A 23073-nucleotide genomic window follows, 5' to 3' on the forward strand; every position below is an offset into this window, starting at 1 on the left:
AAATTTTCAATTACTGTTTTGATACTATCTTAACCAGTTCCTCTGATTATTCCTTCTCGAGAAGATAGGTAAGTAGCATTGTGTAGATGCATCAGAAACACCGAGTATTAAATATTAAAATATAGGGTGGAAAAGGTTAACAACATGTGGTGCAGGTATTTGCTGGATGTTCCCGTGGTTAGGGGGCATTCAGAGCTGTCAATTTAAATCTGATATTTAATGGGTCACTAACAGAATTGATACCTCGGATTGTAAGGGGAGGTCCATGTCCTCAAATTAGTTGCAATCCAAACATAGGGACAGACCCCAAAACCCGAGTATTTTAACGTCATTTTCTCTGTTCCTGGGTAGCTTCTATAGTCTTCATAAAGATGTATAACAGCAAGCTCTGGATTAATGCAGATTTCTCTACTGGATTAAATATGATACTGGAACTGAACCACCACTAGTTATCGATAAGCTGTTCACCATTTTTAACGGCGAAATCTACTTTCCTAAACTAGATCTAAATGATTTATCTACTAATCCGAGTTTATTCATTATATGAAGGGTTGTTAATGGTGAACCCACATCGCGATTGTTCCTGTTTGATAAACTGCTGCTATGAAGACATCCTTGATAACCTAATGACAACTACTAAATACACCTTTACTCAGTATCACAAGAGTGGCAGTCTATTTTAATCATATAATTATAGTTATACTATCATCAGGAAGATTATACAACCCCAATTTCGGCTTGTGATTCAAGATATCTCTATCTTTTGTTTGAGTATTTGTCACATGCTATAATCTGTAATTGTTTGATGAATACCTCAGTTATTCATGTTCTGTGGATGCGGACATCAATGGTTTGCTAAAGCTTGTTTTTTGGTAAAACTAACACATACAAAATGTTTGATGCAATAGTGAATATGTTATGTAGCAAATGATCTATTGAAAGAAATGATTTGTAAGTTTAATCACTCCGTAATGAAATTAATACTTGGTTATCAGGATTGAATGTTACTTGTCATATCAGTGAGATATGTCCTTCTGGGTACATTTATCTTAACAATCCTATATAGTGTTCATCCTACAAATTGCTTCGTCATCTGATAACAACTGGTGTTTACCGCAGATACCCACTGTCCACAGTATTGATGAAGTCTTGTTTGAGTTTCTCCAATTTAGGCTACTCATAATCTGTGAGATATATGGTTGCTCATTAGAAGATCAGTGTTGTCCCCAGCAGTTCATAAAATGATTCTTTATTTGAGTCGGTCTGAGATAAGTGTTTGTTTTTTGAATAAGGTCTTGTGGGTAAAAAAGTAAGGGGTTAAAGGCGAAAAGTACGTTCAAAGTGAGTCTCAATGGAGCAGATGCAAGTTTTTTTTCTGCAAATCATCTCGATTATTCCTATTTCGTCTCAATCGAAAGTTAGTTTCCTTTTCTATTTATCGTTTACCAGGAATAATGAATTGAGTGTTGGTAAAACTCTCTTTGCCGGTGGTATGGCAGGTATCTTCAACTGGCTAGTAGCTATTCCTCCCGATGTTTTAAAATCTCGTCTACAGAGTGGTACGTTTTATTTTGAGATTTACAGATTCAGATTATTTTGCAAGATTACAGTAGGTGATTTCTTAATTAGTAAATTTTGTTCGGTTTTCTATACCTGTAAACATGATTTTTATCATAATCTAATGATCACCTTATTTATATTTCACATGATCTTAGCTGTTAATCTGTTTGTAGTCTTTGTTCTCCTATGACCAACACTGAAATATCTAATACATTCCTCGTAGTTAAATAATATTATTGTTATTTATATAATATTTATTGGATCTGATTTTTTTCAAATATCGATAAGAGTTCTGACCATGAACATGTGTATATGATGCAGGCGTATGTTGTTTAGATCCTTATGTTTATAGGTTTTCATTTCAATTGTATACGCTAATCTCAATTGATTCTTGATGTTTAAATGTGTTCTTAACAATTTTAGTTGTAAGGATAATGTGAACCGAATTATTTTTAAATAAACAAACGTGGATTTATAATTCTTTAAGGATATAACGGGTTGTTAACAATTAGGTAATTTTTGAGGACGTGTTTACTTTGAAGAAGTTAGTCAGAATTATCATGAAGCTGTTTTACTGAACATCTATTGTGTGTACTTTACTAGTTCTACCATAATTTGACACGTCCTTGATTTGTTTTTAATGTTCTAACTAGATTCTTTATAATTTTTCGTCTACATTGAAATAAGTTCTGAAATTTGACGCAATAAAGTTACTTCATTCACTAGGTATTTGGTGAGGTACTTTTTTTTACTTTTTTTACTTACACCTGTTACTCCTCGTGACTTTTATTTAATATTACATCAAACAACTAGTTGATATACTTTTGTTTGCTTGTCAGAATTTGTAAAATGATGACAGGATTACTTTTTACTATCATAGAATACAATCGATAACATTATATTCATCATATGGTCAATTCATCCTGAACAAATTGCATAAAACATGCAAACTAACCCTTTTATTAAATAATGGCCCTAAATACTTAATTCTTAACACATAATCTTAAATCTGTAGTCGTAACAATGTGTGAGGTACACTAAGTGTGAAACCTAATGATTCTACTTAGTTAATTACCCAAGCTGAAGTAGGGTTTGAACGTGAGACTTAGTAGCCGAAAGTCGAACGTCTTGACCACTAAGCCATCGCTCCGTATCTAAATAAGTTAGAATAAAAGCTGATTACAATCGTGATCGTATCACATGACAATATAACATTAAATGTAGGCGACCGAAAAGTGGAAATGGCAATGATTATCAGTTTTATATATGTATAATTAGTTTTTTTATCTACTCCATTTGTTTTGTGATAGTTTTTAATAAACAACCTGGCCGATGTGGATAAATTTATCTACTTCATCTCTAGCACAACCACTAATAGCTCCTCATGTGACTGAATTACTGATACAAGCTCTAAATAAATTGTTATCTTAAAAAGTATCTTAAGTTTCCAGGAAGTCATCATTTGTAATAAAACGAAATGTTAACGCGAAATAAACATGATTAAATGACATTTAGCGGATAACAGGATAGGTCACTGACATGTAAGTGATATTAATAGTTAATTTATTAGACATAATTCTTATTCGTATCAGAAAGAATCAGTCAGTCAGTCAGCTACAACGTAGGACCAGGCACATATGTGCATCGGTCCAGGTTGCCATACCGCATCAGCACAACAAGATGAACACCGGATTCATAGCAGTGGTTAGGTCAAAGGTAGTAATATATAAGAGAAAGATTGCATATAGAGATATAGTACAAGAAGAAAGAATTGGTTCGTAGAAAGAAAGATATGAAGCGATTTTAATCTCTTAGTTTAAGGGAAGACAGGGAGTGTATACACTGACGCCATTGTGATCGATTCTGAGCCATGTCACCAAGAATCTCCAACCATTGGTTACGAAGGTCACGCGGACCCCAACCAAGTAGTCTGCATCTACCAACATGGCTCAGACTAGAAGTTAGTGACTTCAAGCACTGATGCCACGTTTTGGTTTGGCCGCCCCTAACTTTCTTCCAACCATTTCCAATACCGTATAGCATTGCACGTCGTGGTAATCGGTGTTCAGGCATACGTAACACGTGGCCCAACCATCTCAGTCGATGAAGATTCATAACCTCATCAATTGATTTACCATCATTCCCTAATACCCTGAGTCTAACCTCACTATTACTTACCCGGTGATCCCAGCAGACGCCAGCAATATTTCTAAGGCATCTGTGGTCAAATACTAATAGCTTACGAGTGTCTTCTACTCTTAATGGCCATGTTTCGCTGCCGTAAATTAAAACAGAACGGACTGCCGCGCAGTATACTCGTCCTTTTATTGATAGACGGATATCTCGCCTTCGCCATAGGTGACGAAAGTTGGCAAAAGCCAATCGAGCTTTTCGAATCCGTGCTGAGATTTCGTCCGATACCAACCCATTAGGGCTGATCAGACTTCCAAGATAAGTGAAGTTGTCAACGCGTTCGACTACTTCACTCCCTATCCTTAGTTCAGGTGTTAACGCAGACCAGTCCTGAAGCAACAACTTGCATTTAGAGGGAGAGAAGCGCATTCCAAACATCCTGGTATTGTTGCTCAGTGCTACCAGAAGACTGCATTTTGTCAGCGTCTTCACCAGACAGGACTATGTCATCTGCGTATTCTAAGTCGATAAGTGGACCTCCTGGTAGGAGATCAATACCCGAGAACTCAGTCGACGAGAAAGTTATTTCCATCAGTAGATCTATGATGAAGTTAAACAAAAATGGGGAAAGTGGACAACCTTGACGGACACCACTTGAGGTTGCAAAAGTAGATGACAGTTCGCCATAAGCTCTGACTCGACTAGTAGTGTTCGAATAAAGAGCCTTTACAAGGTTTATGTACTTCTGAGGTACGCCTTTCAATGACAGACACTGCCACAGAATCTCGCGGTCTACCGAGTCAAATGCTGCTTTTAAGTCGAGAAAGACCACCATTGTCGGACGCCGATAAGTATGCCAATGTTCTAGAATCTGACGAATGGTGAATATGTGGTCGATACAGCCACGACCAGGTCTGAAGCCAGCTTGGTTCTCTCGTGTTTGCAGTTCACGAGTCTTAGGCGTCCGATAATTATCGAGGCTAGTATTTTAGATATTATATTAGTTAAACTAATCCCTCTGTGGTTGTCACAGGATGATTTTGACCCTTTCTTATATATTGGGACGATAAGTGATTGTGACCAGTTAGATGGAATAACGTCTAACTCCCAGATTTTAGCTAAAATATTAGTCAACCTAATCGCTAAAATTGGACCACCATCCTTAAAGACCTCTGGAGCCAATCCATCTGGACCAGCTGCCCTTCCTCGTTTCAGATTAACTATAGCCTTTTGAACTTCAGCGAGAGTTGGGGGACCTACTTCAATGTTCCATTCACGCTGTCTGGGAATGGAGGGTAGTTGTAGAGTAGCTGAAGGCCAGCTGAACTGTTCTCTGAAATGTTCCGCCCATCGTTCTAAACGCCTGGACTGGGAGCAGATGAGTGTATCGTCTTTTTCCGATATAATCTCACTTACACTTGACTTATTAATTCCAGTTTCTTTTATTAGTCTGTAAAGCTGTCTTGTGTTCCCTATAGTCGCCGCCTTTTCCATCTCTTTTGCTTTCGTTGCCCACCACTGTTCACGGTCGTTCCTTAGACTTTTGCCTAACCTAGATCTGATTTGTTTTCTCTCTTCATCATGTTGAGAGCCTGATGGTATGATTTTGCGAGAATCCATCAGTGTGATAGACCTTGAAGAAATCCATTGGTTCTTTGTAACCCTGTGGTTTAGATCACTGATAGATGTCACTGTTGTTTTCACAGCTGTTTGTATATCTTTCCAAGCAACATCTGGGTCAGCCTCGTCTTCAGAACTACCTAATCGTGACCTCAGTTGTTCCTGGAACCTACTTTTGGTTTCCTCGCTACTCAGTTCGGTTCTAATGGGTCTTTTTACTGTGGCTTTTTTGCGTCCAGTGAGGCGCAAGCAGATGCGTGCCCGTATTAGGGCGTGGTCGGAGTCCAAGCAGGTACTCCAGAATGAGCGACAATCTTGTACCGACCCTCTCCAACGATGACTGATGGCAATATGGTCTATTTGAGTCCATCGTTGGTTTGGTGCAGGCGGTCGCCACGTTAGACGATGTCTCTCCTTATGCTTAAAATTTGTGTTTGCTAAAAATAAGCGATTGTCTGAGCACAGTTGCAGCAGACGATCACCATTATCTGTTCGCTGTGCCGGAATGCTAAAATATCCACCTAAATGCCTTTCTGTTTGGTTTAAGCTACCTATCTGAGCATTAAAGTCACCCCCTACGAGTACTATGTCTGAGCGTTTAGCTTTCTGTAAAATTCATCTTTCACATCATCTGAGCTGCAGTCAGTGGGAGCGTAGGCAGAAACGACGAAAAGGCAACGACGTGTGTCCCTATCCTTCCGAGTTCTTACGGAGCCGTTTAGCCGAACAGCACATAGACGACTGTTGACGGGGATCCACTCTAGCAGTGCTTGACCACACTGGAATCCTGTATGCGTGTTTCGGAGACACAGCATACATCAATGGAAAGAGACTCTAGGGTTTTAGCCAAGGAAGACTGCTGACCGATTTGACATAAAATGCGTACGTTGAAAGCTCCAATGTGTAGTTTGGAGCGAGGTTTCAGTAGACCTGGGACAGAGTTTTGAGCACTAGAATCGTTGGCTATGGTGACACTTGAGGAGGAAGCCGAAGGAGGAAGTTTAGGGTTGAAAGTCGATGTAGGAGGAATAATAGGAATTGAAGAGGAAGGTTGATTATGAATACAGTGGTCTTGGGTGCTGTTAGAGGTATGAGGGCGGTTATCACTTCCCGGTTGCCCACACCGTGGAAGGGTTCTTCTGGAGGTACCTGAAAAGGAAATTGGATTAGAGGCGGTCTCAGTGACCTGAGAGCGTGACCGCAGTGCCCAAGGGACAACTGCTTGAGGCCGGTCGCGCACGGCCTTTTCGTGGGAGGTTTTTGACGTGTTAGCTCCGTTCTTCAAAGGGCCTTACCGCCGGAGACGGAAATCCGTGAGGTAAGGTGAGGTGCGCATTTTTAGGGTCGACCTTTTCTAACCCCACCCCTCCTTGTGGGAAGGCAGCATTGCAGTCATGCTGGTTGTCTGAAGGAAACACCTTACTGCTGTCACACCTCTGTACAGTCAGCAGTACGACTTCGCCTTCGGACCTTGGGTTTGTTGCTTTTAGTCTTACTGCTCTTCAACCGACCTGTCTGACACGGTAGGACCTTGAGGAACGGTTGTTCCAGCCAGTATAGCTCGGTTGTTTCATCACGATAGGCAAGCCCGACCACCACGTCAAGGTAGCAACAACGGTCGGGCAGAATGTTCAGTGTTGTTTTAAATTACCTCACAGTCTACAAAATCCATCCACAAGATAAACTCTCAGTACTTATAGGTTTTGGATGGTAATATATTCTTGCCTATATTAGACAAAAAATGTTCGCTTTTGATATCTCCAATATTTCATAAAAAGTACCACACTTTGATGGTTTTAACTATCAAAGCTTAGATGGCGTAATGATTTCTTTTAGTTAAAGCTCTAGTGGAATAATCCCATAATGGAGTTTTCTGAATTTAAATTTTCTTAAATCTTAAATGTAGCTTCTGAGGGTGTTTATCCCAATGGAATTCGGTCGGTATTCTCTGAACTTATTGCAAAAGAAGGCTTTTTGGGATTGTATCGAGGTATGACTCCGGTGATGCTTCGAGCATTTCCTGCAAATGCTGTAAGCTTTAATTGTATTATCAACTGAAACGTAATATCTTGTTTTTATAAGTGGTTTATATTTTATCTTTAAAATTAATAATTATTTGGTGTCGTTTGGATTCTCATATATCATCTCTTCTACTACTAAGATGTAAACAGACAAGTTTTCTGGAACTCGAACTGTACTCGCTGTGACCTGTTAAAAAAGTATAAACTGGAACTTCCTTTAATAGTTGTTTATCACTAGTTGATGATCGCTTCTATAAATGGCGAAATCCAGGAAAGAATTTACATCATTTACTTCCCAACGATCATCAGTTATATCCATATCTGGAAAGTGCATTGATTTCGTTCTATTTACGCTACTTTCATCAAAAGACTAAGATAAAATAAGTTTCCAAGTGTACAAATGGAAAATATTGTCGCTCTTGACTAGTCACTTTTTTGTATCTCGGGATATTTTCTCATTGCTAGTCAAAATAATGTTCATGCTGACACATCGGTTGTTCATAGCTCTAACACCGATCAGTTGTGTCATTTTGCATAAGCACAACAATAGTCTAGTTGATGGGGAAACTCTGAACAACAAATATCATGTGTAAGTCCATTTTAGAAGTATGTAAATGCCTCATGTATTTCCGAACAGTTCATCCCAATGCATTTTGTTTATTATATTTTCATAATATAACATCCAGCTGACTAGTACCGAATAGAACAAAATACGCGTCCTAGACTCAACTACTAGCCCCAATCCTTCTATTTAAAAGAAGTGTGCTTAGATTGGTATGATTTGCACATTCAGTCAACACTACTAAAAATGAGATTATTGAAAAATTCAGTTTATAACTACAAACAGTTGTAATTGTGATATTTTGTTTTACTTATTCTGTTCTATGGGCTCTAAGTTATTATATCTCAATTTGTCGCGATTTCTACCTTTTCAGGCATGCTTTCTCGGTTACGAAGTTGCATTGAAGTTTTTGGATTATGCATTCCCTGGTCTGTGATAATGTTTCGGTGTGATCATCTCAATACATTTGTCAATTGATTTTGAAATCGGGTTACTTTGATTTCTATTTACAGAGTGGATTACTATCTTCAGTTCATGTACATTTTTGCTTAAAAATTTATCAAGATCAGTATTATCATTGAGAAGCATTGCCATTCTGTAAATTGCGATTTCGAAATTTTATTTTACTAGCTACTGTGAAATATTTTTCAATTAATTGATCTATGATAACTTATCTAATGCCATTATTCTTCGTCGATTCAATTCCCAAGCGTTCTTTAACGCTTTTTTTACTCCCCAGTATATAAGTAACTTCTGATTCATCTTTTAGGGGTTGTTTATATTCAGAACAATTGATGTTTAGAATCGCTATGCAGCCTCAGCGATGGATCATTTCCATGATCCACTCCCGCCTGGTCGGTGGTGTGTTCAATTAGTAATAATCCGGTCGGTGTCCAATAATTCAGACGAAGATTTAGGTCTTTAGTGTTATGCCATGTTTAAGTCACAGGCTAAGTAGACTTATATTCGTCTGTTTTCGTACCTGGACAAATGTATTATTTTATTTTGGCTAGTATAGTCAATCTGTCTGGGGTCTGTTGTGTACGTATGAACCATACAGGATGAGAGTACAGTGGAGCAGATCGTTTTACTCTGTTTTGTGCGCGTGAGGCTTAGCCATTTGGAATAGGCGACATTCCGGTTTCTGGGGTTGGGTTATATGTTTTGAAGTAGGGTATTGAGTAAAAACGTGAGGCTGGTCGGCGAGGTAATAGGTCTTCATTATGTGAGGTTACCGGACGTGGGAGTAAATCAAAAGACAACTGGCTTCCCTAGTTGCCTGTCAGTGAGCGGTGTGGGGACTTCTTGGTTCGGTCCACTGCGACTGCGATATTTTATGGCGTAACCCAAAATCGGCAATAGCGTTGCAGATGTACTTATTCTTCATTTCCATTTGTTTCCGAAAACTTCCAGCAGGTAATTCTGTGGTAAATTCAGACAATGATCAAATATTAACCTCTGCTTACGTATGGCTGATAGTGGTTGAAGTTGCTTCGAAATGATGTTCACAAACTGGAAGTTGACTTATACCTGTAAAAAGAGACAAATTGATAGCGATTCGTAAATTAAAAATATGTAGATATAAGTAGTTACGAATTTCGGAGACGGGGCTTGTGATATATAACTGAAAAGTAAGTAAATCAAAGAGGTACTAATTCAAGGTTGTGTAGAAAGTTGCAGTAGTCATATCATATTTCACAAAGATGTTCGTAGCCAAAAACTCCGAGAGAAGACAAGACTTATTCCAACAATGTGAAATATTCGTGGTTTTCAAAGTTACGATAATGTATCATCAGAATTCATATCAAACTTGGTTGTCGATGCAGTGTGGGTCCGTTTTTTTAAATACTAGTGTTGACTCAAGATAAAAGCACGTCATTGTGAAGCATATATCATTTTTCTGAACAGGTTTCTGAGATATCTTTATACTGGTTAGTAACCGTTGATTTTTGGGTCGCACCATAACCACCATGTTGCACATAAATGGTCTAGAGATAATGGAAAGAATTCGTTCAAATTTATGAGTAGTACGTGATCTGTTATGAACGGATAAAATATATAGGGCAGATTTCTGAATTATCATTTGTGAAACCTTTGAAGCATATATTCTTGCGGTCTGAAAATCAAATATATGAGACTATCAGGCATCGAAAGAGTGACCTAATTAGAAAAGACATCCTTAGAGTACTCTACAATTGATGATGAATACCTTGAGAGAAAGACCATCTCGGTAAGAAATGTATATTTATTTACCAGGTGCTAATTCATGCTTCCTCAGAGCAACGTCAGTTTTGTTTACAGATGGAGTCTGAATGGAAGAAGGAAATCAATAGTCAAGATTATTTTTATGCGTAAGTGAACTCGTGACAAAGCGACACAATATATCACTTTTTTGTCGAGATCTATAATTACCTCAGATCAAACCGGTCTATTAATGAAACTCTGTCATTTATCAGTGAAGAGTACCATGATATAGGCCAAGTTTTTTACTGATGGTTTAGACAAAAGTTATTGTCCATACAACCGGCATTATTCGCGAGTTTATACAAGTAATGCTATCAATCTCTATTCTGATGATTTTTTTGTACAGAAGTTGCATTTGGGATGACCGTTTGTGCCTTGACATTCGGACTACTTCATAAATGAGGTGTGAATAAAGTGGCATGGCTGACCGATATTATAGAGAGTGACTAAAATATGTCCTATGAGTGCTTGTATTATATCCAGTTCATTGGAAGGAAAATAGTTGAAGGGGTTCTGAAAATAACGGGATCAGATACAACTAGTGACCAACCATCTTCTATTAGTATGCACTCAAGTTATTTCATGAAAACGTCGAGGGTGAATAAGAATTGAATGTGGGGGTACATGAAGTATAAGTTCAAAGCTGACCAGTTGTGATTGATGGGAAGTTGAAATAAGTGGGAGCTCCAGATCAAGTGCCTTTATTTAGCAGAGTGTTCGATAAAACTCATATTATCAGAGTAATCGTTAAATTCTCACACCACTACTGATTTTTAGAGATCGTCAACCACTAAACAGTTATCCCAGTATATGGTCATAAACATTTTGAGAGTGACATTGTTAGTAAATAGCTAAAAGCTTCCATGTTCTCCAGTAGCCATGAACTTTCCCGTGGGTTTAAAGAAAGTTTTTCACATTGATACTGACTCCATTAGTTCTACTGAGCAATTTATAATTGAGGGCGCTCTGTCATGCATTCTCACCAAATCATCACAGATTCATTTCTAGGGGACGAAAAACAACTTGTGAATAAACACGTTATTTATTTAAAACACTGGCAAAGACTAATCGATAATATAATGTTGTCACTTCACTGACAGCATAAAACTATTATCTACAGACCTAGTTATTTCAAATTGGATTATGTATTGTGGTCGGACAAGCAATACACAGTTTTTTCCTAACCAAAGTCGAATTATGACCAACAAACGATGGCATTACAACACGACAAAACAACAGTAAATGGTATCAAAACATCAGCTTTTGAAACGTTATCTGATATGGATCAAATGTGGTAATGATGGCACTCAGTGGCGTATGTGTGTAAAATCGGTGTTTGTGAATGCATACAGCCTCCTAGAAACCCTCTCTTAAGATAAAGAACTTTGGATGCATATTTTCTATGATGATGAGTGCCCAGTGTTGTGAGAAGCAAGCCCGACAACTTGACTCAGATATTTTAGACTGAATGCTTGTGGTTGTCATGCATGATAATGCTTGGTCGTTTTATGTGACATTAAGTTTAAAAATGAACTTGTTATTGCTAAGCTTTAGATTAAATATTTTTGTACTGTGAAGTTTTTGAGTCTCGGCCGCATGACGTTCGATTCATATGATGATTCTCTTGGTTCTGACTTTTTAGAATGCTTGTATGATCGGATAGGCAAATTTGGGTCGAAAGATATTTCCTGGTTTTAGCAAAGAAATTCGGTAAACTACTTTTGGCCTCAAATGACCTTCGTAAATTTCCGGGGTTCTGTTCTGTCACCTTGATGTAACTCTACCAACTCAAAGAATCTTATATATTCAGTCACCGATATATTTTCTACGAAGCATCCACACTGCCCTTCGAAAGAATTGTTTTTTAAAACCAAATGTTTGCGTACACCATAGCTTTTTATATTCGCGTGAACTACTGCTTACCAATATAAATTTTAGCTACAAATTCGTGATTCCAAGCTGCTATAAAAACTCTCGAAATAAACTCATGTTATAAGATCCTAACGAAAACTCAATATAGCTTACATCAAGTAAAACTTAACATTTTAACGTTTATTTACAGCACATCAAAAGCCATCAAAGTATTATTTCAATATCACGAGTCAGTAATGTTCAAAGTACACTCATTATGGGTTCTGTGTTTGTATAAACTGAAATGATAACTTCAACAAATTGTGTAGTTACGAAAACGTGTAGCGTTTTTAAACAAGACTGGAAATGACGAAAGATTTAGGCCTGATAAATTTGCGAACTATTCAAATACATTTGCAACGAATCCATAAATTCGTAGTTTGATTTTACAGATATTATTGTTTTTAGGTCAAGTTGGGTGATGGAAGCAAGTATTCAGTCAAGCTTGAGCATGGAGATTTCTCCTGTGGTGAATCTCAAAGATGTGATCTAAATAGTGATAATCAGTTAATAATCGACCACATTTTTAAATATGAGTTGTCCACCATAGATGTTGCGTCTTTAGATTCGTTGTGCTCTCAGCCCTTTGTGTGTAAGTTACATAAATTTAAACAAGTGATAGGCCAGTGACTGTTTACGAACACAAAATAAAAGACAAGAAACAAAAGGAAGCCAAAACTGAGTTGTGCGGTCAGACGACTTTTGATGGCTTACCACTAGTAAAAAATTCGACTAAATATGAGTTGAACTTGAAATTATTCAGCCAGTTTTCTACAACATCTTTTGACGATCTTGTACGACATAATTATTTTTCGAATTTCGTTTCTTATCTCAGCCAACTGTTGATATTTTAGTTTCAGTTGATCAACCACTTTTAAATGATGAAGTTTATGAACAACTGAATATCATTTATGTCAATATTGAGTCAATTCAAAATGTCCCCGAAACGTTCCACACAAAAGATCACTATAATTTTGTTGCTGCACTACCATTTATAACCTCGAGTGAAGTCTGTTCTGAAATTTTTACTTTAATGACAGTAGAACATAGAAAACGCAATCATTTCGAACAAGGGGTATTTGAAATCGCCATCCGATGCAGAATACATCAGCACTTCATTTAGATGGCCTGCCCCTGGAAGTGCACGGAGTTTTGCAGATATTATGCAAACCAGGTACAGTTAATCGTTTCTAAATGACCAAATGGCTTCAAGTTTTCCGAAGATTACTCTAGCATTGAATAAAAAAGAAGATGGTGACTTTCCAATGGGACAATATTCGACTCTTAGAAATTCAGCTAATTCTGTAAAAAATAAAGTTGTTTGGAATCAGCAACACAGGCGCTTGCTGAACACGCCATCACAGTTGAAGCAAGTTTTGATATGTAACTGAATGAACTCATGAACTTTTAGACTGAAAGAAAGAATTTCAGCTTATAAATTTTTACCAGTGGAGGTGTTTTGCATGCAGGGCAGCTCATCTGGAAGAAAGAAAAAGGTTTCTTATTTTTTTTCATATATTACGACTTTATTTAAATATATAGGACGATGAACCCACCTATACTCATCATGGTGTAGCTTATGTTAATTTAACTCCGCTTCTCTACCCAGGTGGTAAGATATGAATATATATTTTCACAAAGTACAACTAATTTACTTCCATTTGTGTTATTAATTCGGAGTTCTACTATTCTGTAACCTGATAATATACTGTCAATCTGTCTTTGCCAAGTAACGTTTAAGAGAAAAGTACATCAAGTTGTTTGAAAAGATGTCATCTAAATATGATAGCCAGAAATAGTAAAATCCAGTATAATAAAAAGTGATTTCCAGAACTATCCAACTCATACTCTAACAGTTACGTGTAGAGGAGATCAACGTGGGCACAGTCGGACGTATTTTGTTCAAAATTCAACTCAGGCTCAGAATAATGTACAAAGAAATAGTCAATTAACACAAATTCCATACTTAACCCTAGTATTATAAATGGTTCAGTATATGTGAAAATTATGTTTGAAATAATCTCAGTGATTGAAATTTAAATATTCTCAAAGTTTCGTCCGGTAAGCTTTTCTGGACTTCTTTAGGGTAATAATCGCTGAGATCATTTCAAATATAATTTTCTCATATTTTGAATTATCTATAGTCGGTGCCCAATTTTTGTCAAATTAAAAATGATAAATTGTGTCTCAAAAAGTACTACGGTTTGTATTTTATTCACTAGACTAAACCTTCATCAGTCTGTAATACAGACTGCCATGTGAAGATTTTAATCGTGATCGCACAGTAAATATCGTAGTGCATCAGTTGAATACATCACAATGCCGCCAATGAAAGTATTCATTTATTACCAAGCTTTATATCAGTGACGTTATTATTCCATGGATGATCGTATCCTGAATTAATTAATTGTTGTATGTGTAAATTTAGAATGTGAGTCTTTATCTCCGCGCACCTTTTTAGAACATGTGCACTCAGTGTCTGAAATAAATGATAGGGTCTAAATATTCTGGTTATGTGGTGTCAAAAGTTGAATTGTGACAGTTCAATTATGTTTAGCTTGCCAGAAAAACCAATTGTAAATAGGGAGATCTGAATAAATAAGACTTGCATGGTTTCATGATAGTGGATGTAATCACATATAATATGATTATGCCCAATGATTGAAGTTGACTTATTGGATTTTCAATGTTTTCCAATTACGAGTTTCATAATATAAAACATAGAATCCATTGGAGATATTATTAATTGTTCAGTCGAAATAATTTTAAAACGTTTCGCTTTTCAGTGGATTACGTTCGTGGGGCATACAAAATATATCCTTTTAATCAGAAAGAATATGAAGAAAAGGTGAGCACACACATATTATTTTGGAAAATTTAGTTTGTTATCAAGTTCCTATTCAATAAATGTCTTCGAATATTTTGACATTAGAAGCTTTTGTGAATGAACTGAAGTCCATAGAAAGTGTATTGTTTGTTTAATTTCGACACGCGAATCGGTCAGTCGCAATTGTATTTTCCTTTATCATTACATGGTAATCGATAAATTAAGTATTGATTAGGTGGCTAGAATTTTAATTGTCCTTTGTGCTACAATCAGACAATAGGTATTTTGGTGCATGTATCTATAAAATTTATCGCAGACAATAGACGTTTAAGGAACTATAATTGTCAAATTATTTACGATTTGTTTTGTGTTTTTTACAGACCAGGTAAGTAGTAATACAGCTATATATTGAATCGAAGCCTTAGACGTAAGGTGATCTGGTCGAAAAAACAAAAGGTTTAGTAGATGCTCGTGCTGTGATAAATCATGATACTTCAAGCACTATGAAAAGTGAAATATGTATAGATTGTTTGATATGACGTCTGATGCTAAATACTTATTTCAAGATAAAAAGTCTGGACAATAATATATTGGAATAGGAGTATGGTAAATATTTTTGTGCTTTTTGCAGAATGCCATGCCAGTCAAGGTGTATGTACTGGACAACACTCCATACATTTTGAAAAAGTTAGAATCAGTCAGAATGACTCTCGACTGGTTAGGTGATGAGCTGCATTGAACATAAGTGGTTTAATTACATTTTACAATCCACCCCATTTCAGATGCTACTTACAAGTATCTTCTACTGTCAATTTCTACGTTTTGCAGCTGTGAAGTAGAACAGAGCGAACTGCTGTACAGTATACTCGTCCCTTGATTGATAGACGGATATCTCGCCTTTGCCGTAAGTGAAGTAAGTTGGCAAAAATTAAACGAGCTCTCTGAACCCGTGTAGAGGTTTCGTCAGACGCCAACCCATTAGGGCTGATCAGACTTCTAAGATAAGTGAAGTTGTCGATGCATTCGACTACTTCACTCCTTATCCTTAGTTCAGGTGTTGACACAGGCCAGTCCTGAGGCGACCATATGCATTTAGAGAGGAGAAACGCGTCCTAAACATCCTAGCATTGTTGCTCAGTGTTATCGAGAGACTCTGAATTTCACCAACGTCTTCACCAAACAGGACTGCCATCTGCGTATTCTAAGTTGACAAGTGTACCTTCTGGTAGGAGATTGGATCTTAAAAATTCAGTGGATGAGAACGTTATTTCCAGCAGTAGGTCTATTATGAAATTAAACAGAAGTGGAGATAATGGACAGCCTTGTCGGACACCACTTGAGGTTTCAAAATCAGGTGAAAGTTCGCCATAAGCTCTGACTCGGCTAGTGGTGTTCGAATAAAGAGCCTTCACAAGGTTTGTGAAGCTTCACATATGTCGAATTACTGCGTATATACAGGCTACATAATGTGAAAATAGACAAAATCAAAACCTTATTTCAGGAAAGATAAATTAAAGACAAGTGTGGATTTATAGGAAATTGTCTCAAGATTACACTTACAAATAATTCTAGTTGATATCCAACAAACTGGGATAGGTTTAAACAAGTTCAATAGAAATTAGCAATCTAGTTTATCCAACTGATTAGTACCGGGAACAAGAACTCATTTTAATTGGCTGTAATAAAATAATTGAAAAAATGAGTGTAAAGTAATAAAATGCGCTTATTAATTAAGCAAACAAAGTGAAATTGTATGCATTAGGAGAAACGAATCTTTACTTGAGTGACTTGCTGGAAATTGTAGTCTAAAAATTAGTGGTAAATTACATTATTTTATTGAGTCAGCTGATATTTTATCACCGTTTACTCTGGTTTGATTAACAATTGTCTTTTTCCTAAGTCAGACAAAATTAGAAGAAAGCATGATCAATTATTTCTCTTTTTTCTTGCTTACTTAATCCTTCAATATAAAAATATTTAAAATATCACTTGTGAACTTCATCGGTCAAGTTTATTTATTCGATTAAGCAAAGTTGTATGAGGTGACAAATCGGTAAACTGACTGTATTACTTCTTCATAAAGCTCGATAGCAGAAAGAATTATGATCAATCGTAAAATGTAATCTGATAGATTATTTTAGAATACGAAGTCAAAATATAATTGCATTAATGATCGGGTATTGTTATGTAAATAACCAATAAAACTGATGTTGAAATAAAAGTACAACTCATAATATATCTTCCTAAATACACAGTGGTTTCAAAATGATATTCACGAAAGCTTCTACTGATCAAAATAAAACATGGCCTGACATTAATAAGCATTTTCATTAAATTTTGAAGTGTCAGAAAGCTTTCTTCGTATATTTTGAATAGTTTTATTAATGCATTCTGTTGATAATGAAATTTTAGAAGCATCTAACACTGGAAATCACCAAACTTAGCTACTATCGTCATGACAGGCTTCTACATTATTTAGAGTTTTCGAAAAATGTTAGTAGGTCTATGTTAACATTCTTCTAGTCAACCCATTCAGTGTAAACAACTTAACTTCAAAAACGAATCTTTATCGGCCGAAGACGTTGAGATGTGTATTACGTATGCCCATCCACCGACAACCTCAAGACGCGATGATAACTGGTTTGGGTATAGACTGGAAGGAAGCTCAGGGCTACCAATCCCAAACATGGCGCCAGTCTACGAAGACACTGACTACTGAACTGACCTATGTAGGCAGTCGCAGACTACCTGGTTAGGGTTCCCCTTACTATCGTAACCAAAGGCTATAGACTTTGAGTGGTATGACCTAGAATCAGTCCCAATGATGCAGGTGCGTTCACATTTTGTCTTCCCTAAAATCTTAAGCTTCTAAATTACCTTGCAAATCTTTTACATTACCAATCCGAATTTTCTCCTCGAATTAAATCTTCTAAGTCTAATCGTTTACATTATCATTCATACTGTTATTAGCCTTCTCACTCTGGGATTTTCCCTGACATCTTCATTTTGCTGCGCTCACGGGGTGTGGCAACGTCAACCGTTGTTCACATGAGTCAGGATCTATGTTGCATATGACTGGCTAGACAGTTTGTAATAAAATAACTTCTCATGTGTCTGAACTTGATTCATTTACTAAACAAAACATTCTTGGACTTATATTTCATATTCCTAAAAAATAGACTGGATATCGAGGTGCTACAATCTATCATTAATTTTTAATACTTATTTTCAGACAAAACGTCAAAATAGCTTACTTCGAGATGTTTTAAATAAAGTATCAGTTCAAAGTACCCCAAACGTACAGACAGATAAAAAGAAAACACAGCTTAATGTTCCAAAACATGAAAGGAAAACAAGCGTCACAGGTGCTAAGGTAAGATTTTACAAATAAATTTTTGAACCCATAATGAAGTTGGGTTCAGTCGGACCCAACTTTAAAAATCCATATTTTGACCATTCCATGTTGGCTTTCTATATACCAACCTTTGTAGAGAACCATCAGGTTTCCTTTTCACAAAAACATTCAGAATTCCACTTCTTAGATGTTTTGATAAAGAGGAGATCTGACAGATCCATGCAAAGCCAACATGGGGTGGTCAAAACATGAATTTTCAAAGTCCCACTGAACCAAAAGCGAAACTTGATTCATTCTCTCTGTACAAGAGCTAGACGAATCCGTATTGAAGATGAATTTCAACGGATACTGATCAACAATGTTTATTTACTTAGATTCATCAAGCAAAACCTAAAACCAAAACAACAGTGTGAAAGAGTTTTCATAGCACGAAAGAAGACTCTATTTATGAATATTCAGGTTGAAGAAAACGCCACAGCACAAATTCTGAAAAAAACAGGCTTTCGAAATCTCTTAGAAAAACATTCTATTTGACTGAGCTTCGTATTATCTTTTCTAGTCGTGTGAAGAATAAGCTCCCACTTTGGTCCAAATCAATGTACTTCTGTTGGTTTACTAGCTCATGTTGAGCAGATCATATTGGCAGCACAAAGCGAGCTCTTTTGAAACGCATCTCCTAACATTACCCTGCCTGGCTTTCCAAAGGATTACAGAAGTTAGTTAGAAGCTAAATCTTGAAGCATCATGTCAATTCTGGTCAACCTACTTCACCATAAGTCAGCCTCCTTCAAAATCATTCCTGCAGTCGGAATTTAGATAAAAAACTTATGTACAGCAGAGTTTATTGTTATACATCAGTTCAAGCCTAACTTTTGCGTACAAAACCAGTACGTTCAGTCCCTCATTCTTACATGGTTTTAACCTCCTTTGTTGTCATCCCTAACCTCTCTTTGAAAAAAAATATTATTTCTACTCCTTTCCAATTATTTTCATAATTATTACTTAACAATTATTACAACACAGCTTTGCTCTACTATAGACCATTGTTTTAGAAAATAAAATCAATCATTAATACGATTGTACAGCTTAAGTAAATGAAATCATCGGAAAAAAAATTTTCCTCGTTGATTTGCCTTCTTTAACAAAATTATGAAGTAAAATGTAGTCTACTCCGTTTCAATTTCACCCAGACAAACGTTTATATTCTACTAATCCAATTTTAAGGAAAACATGATATGCAATACAATTTAACTCCGTAAGAAGTGTGGTTTTATGTTCTGTTATATAAACTGTAAAAATGATATTTGTAATACGGTTCATTTTATGTAGCAGACGATTTTGATTTATCTGTAAATTTGTCCAATATAGCCAAAAAAGTCAATAAATTACATGGTAAAATGCGCTTCCTAAACAGATTATTGAGTTTAAGATTTATAATTCCTCATAAATACAGCATAACTGTAACTTTCTTTAAGTCACTTCAATTTTCCTACATAACTCACATTATAAAAGGCAGGGAAACTAGATTAATTAGCATCTACCAAAATATTTGCTAACAAATACAGGGTGCTAGAAATAAGTAATCTTGTTTGAAGTTTTCTAGTACTTATGACTTTAATAAAAACCAATTTCGGCTAACAACTAATTAGCTACTGGTATTTTTTTGAGTGTTACAGTTATTAGATCAGTGAATAAAGTAAAAAAAACTATCAAAATGAGCTTGGGTGCATAATAACATCACCAGTATTAAAACTACAAGTTAAACTACAGTACTGAGGCTGGATTTGGAGATTTATTCAAGTTTACGACATTTTGTTATCTCAACTATCATCAGCTAGTAAACCAAACAAAGCAGCAAAAGATTGAGCATTTGAATGATCTTAGTTAAGGTCTTCTAGCGAACGGCATTACGTAGCATAAATTTTCTTCAAATAAACTAACTTTTGTGAACCGGTTGATGCATTGAAGAAAGATTGTTAGCTAGCTACGTGCCTCATTTATGAAAGGTATCAATCAATTTGTTCATTTACGGAATTTTCTTATTTAACTAAGGCTTGAATAACACATTGTTTTAGTGTATACGTTATGATAAGAAAGTCGAATTAATTACGGTGGTACAACGTAGTACGTAGTTCATCTCATTTATCATATCTGAAATAAGTTTTAAAAAAATGTAGATGAGATCGTACGTCTTTATGAGTGAATTTTTGGCATTTAAATAGATGTAGCTAAAACAAAATAACCATCAGTTAATTATCCTATTCACCATTCTGAATAAATAAATTTAATTAAATCTAGTGTTAGAAATTTACAAACAAACAAAAAGAAGCTATTTATGCATGTATTACGTTCATGTTAACAGTTAAGAGAAAATGAGTTTAGAAATTTAATGTAACTTACACTTTAGGCCACATTCAGACCTATATAATTAAGTTGTCTAGACAAAGACATTACCATGTAGCTATCTAAGTAGAACTATACTCGGTATAGTTATTTATTTTATTCCATAATATTATGAATTAGGGTGCATTGTACCTATTAAGCTAAACAAGTGATATCTACTGGAAGAACTTACCATTCGTATTTGATAATCTATTTCAATGACTCGTTGTTGTATAGTTGAGAAATAGTTCAACATCAGATGTAATGGATCAAATCTATCTGTATAAGATAAATCCACATTGCTCACGATGTTCGTGACAATGAAAAATGTTTTCTAAACAAATTTTTCTGTCTTTTAATGATCACTGATTATTTTCTAATAATTAAAAATACTTGTTTACAGACCACAGGCAGAAGTGCTAGTGCACTTGAGGCGGAAACTGGAGAACGTAGTGAAATCGAAAGACAAAAATCCAATTTAACACTAAACACCATAAACGAGCAACCTACTGATCAAGTACAAAATACTGAAGCTCAACAATATTTAGATGCACAATCATTTATAATGCTAGAATTTCGTTTAGAAAAACCATTGGTTAAAAAACGAACTTTAGAAGAAATTGACCAAAACGTTTCTACTTATATAACTGAAAAACAACCAGTTGTCAAACGTCACACCACAGCTGAAAAAGTAGCTTGTTTTTAGCTGATATAATTCATGTTTCTAATTTATTCCTTAAATACTATTGAGTTTAATAATATTACACAAATAATTCATTTTAGAGTTTGGAGTTGGACAGATATTGTGTACTGGCTTGTGTTTTTACTTTTCTCCGAGTCATAGAAAAAGGAAGTCAACTGAGATAATGTAATCGATAGATTATAAATATATACATCACGCACATAGTTCAATAGTGATATGGAGAGCCAACCAGAAGTAGTAAAAGTCAATCGATGGTAATTGGAGGTAACGTAAAGGATAAGTGCATTTCATTGGGGGAAATGGGTTGATTTCCTAAAGATAGAGTGGTATATATATATATATATATATATAAGTATTTGTGCATTTCATTCGGTAGTCCAATATGCTTTTTCGCTCAAATAGTCAGTTAGGGAGGGGTTAGCGCCTATCACGCAAAGCATCAGTATCAGATTTCGGACACTGTCGGTTACAAACAATAGCTTTGATTCAAATAACACTTAGTTATTTGCAACAGTAATAGTGAATGATTAATCGCCTTTCATATTATAATACATATTTTATTCAACAGTCAACCGGTTTACGTATATAGTGATCTAATCATGGTAAGCCTATTTAGTAGCTTATTTTGAAATACTGATAGAAATAGATTTATTTTATTGAAACATTCTGTTCAGTGAGTGCAGTTACAAAAGCTTAAAAATACAGAGGTTAAAACAAAACCGATAAATAAATGATAGTAAACAAATGATACCAATCAATGAAATATACTAATGATTGAATCAAATCACATCTAAATAGTCCGAAAACATCAATCAAAAAGATTATTCTATTTAAGTCTCCGAATGATTCAAGCTAAAAAAAATAAACAAAGTATTCAACACTAACCTTGTGTAGCGGTTTAAGTTTTCAATAGACACATTAATTTTATTGAATTGTCATATAATTTGACGGTTACTTTGAAATCATCTTAAAATTAGTGATCTAATAATGACCAGACAAATTTTAGTTTATTGTTTGATATATATACATTTATAGTAGTGCTTAGAACTCTTAAAATCAGTCAAAGTATCTTTTTAATCATGACAGTATGAGAATAACATAAAGGGTAAGCGAAGTCATTGTAACTACTTATGTACTTCTTTTGTAAGTTGAATACAACATGTAAATTAATGACTTTGTCCCTTTGTTTAAATTAAACTTTAAACAATTTACTGAATGATCTAGTTTCATTGGTGTACAAAAGTCATAATTGGTCACAATTAATAACTACAAGTTGTTTATTACTTTATTTGATCGATTTTCCAGGTAGATTATTGTTAAAGACAGTGAAGTGAATAAGTAATTGTCGATAAAGCTACTATTGCGCAACATGTTTTAAATGAGTATTTGTTTTACTGGAATATCACTAATATGGAGACGGCTAGACGGATAATATGCATTGGGAAAGTATATAATTTGAAAAACCTCAATCATCAATTAAGATTTATAACTTTACTAGTGAAGTATTTTTGTTTTATTCAAGTTGTCGGTTCACTAGCTAAAATGTGACTTGAAAACCTCAAGTTTAGTTTTAGCATCACTTATGGTTAGCAGTATAGTTTGACTTCACTGATCGAAATGAATGGTGTAAATAGAAATTGGTTGTTCACTTGGCTGGATGAACTACAAACGAAATATTGTTCACTTCTCATAGCTTTGAAAGAGTATTCTATGTATGAAAATTACGATAGTAATTGCTAGAAACACGAAGACAGT

General features: G+C 35.5%; 1 protein-coding gene across 1 annotated transcript in view; it reads left to right on the forward strand.

Annotated features, from left to right (window-relative positions):
* The window catches only part of TTC18 (Cilia- and flagella-associated protein 70), a gene marked incomplete at both ends in the record, with an annotated part of 48187 nt that overhangs the window by 5703 nt on the left and 19411 nt on the right, over positions 1–23073 (forward strand). Inside the window, 10 exons of the mRNA XM_035732281.2 lie at positions 1450–1559; positions 7220–7344; positions 12887–13060; positions 13095–13225; positions 13265–13420; positions 13463–13547; positions 13594–13663; positions 14838–14899; positions 18111–18251; positions 21019–21306. Of these exons, the coding sequence (XP_035588200.2) occupies positions 1450–1559; positions 7220–7344; positions 12887–13060; positions 13095–13225; positions 13265–13420; positions 13463–13547; positions 13594–13663; positions 14838–14899; positions 18111–18251; positions 21019–21306 (1342 nt within the window). The remainder of the gene's footprint in view (positions 1–1449; positions 1560–7219; positions 7345–12886; positions 13061–13094; positions 13226–13264; positions 13421–13462; positions 13548–13593; positions 13664–14837; positions 14900–18110; positions 18252–21018; positions 21307–23073) is intronic.

This window comes from Schistosoma haematobium, chromosome 2 (genome assembly GCF_000699445.3).
Source record: "Schistosoma haematobium chromosome 2, whole genome shotgun sequence".
NCBI lineage: Eukaryota > Metazoa > Platyhelminthes > Trematoda > Strigeidida > Schistosomatidae > Schistosoma > Schistosoma haematobium.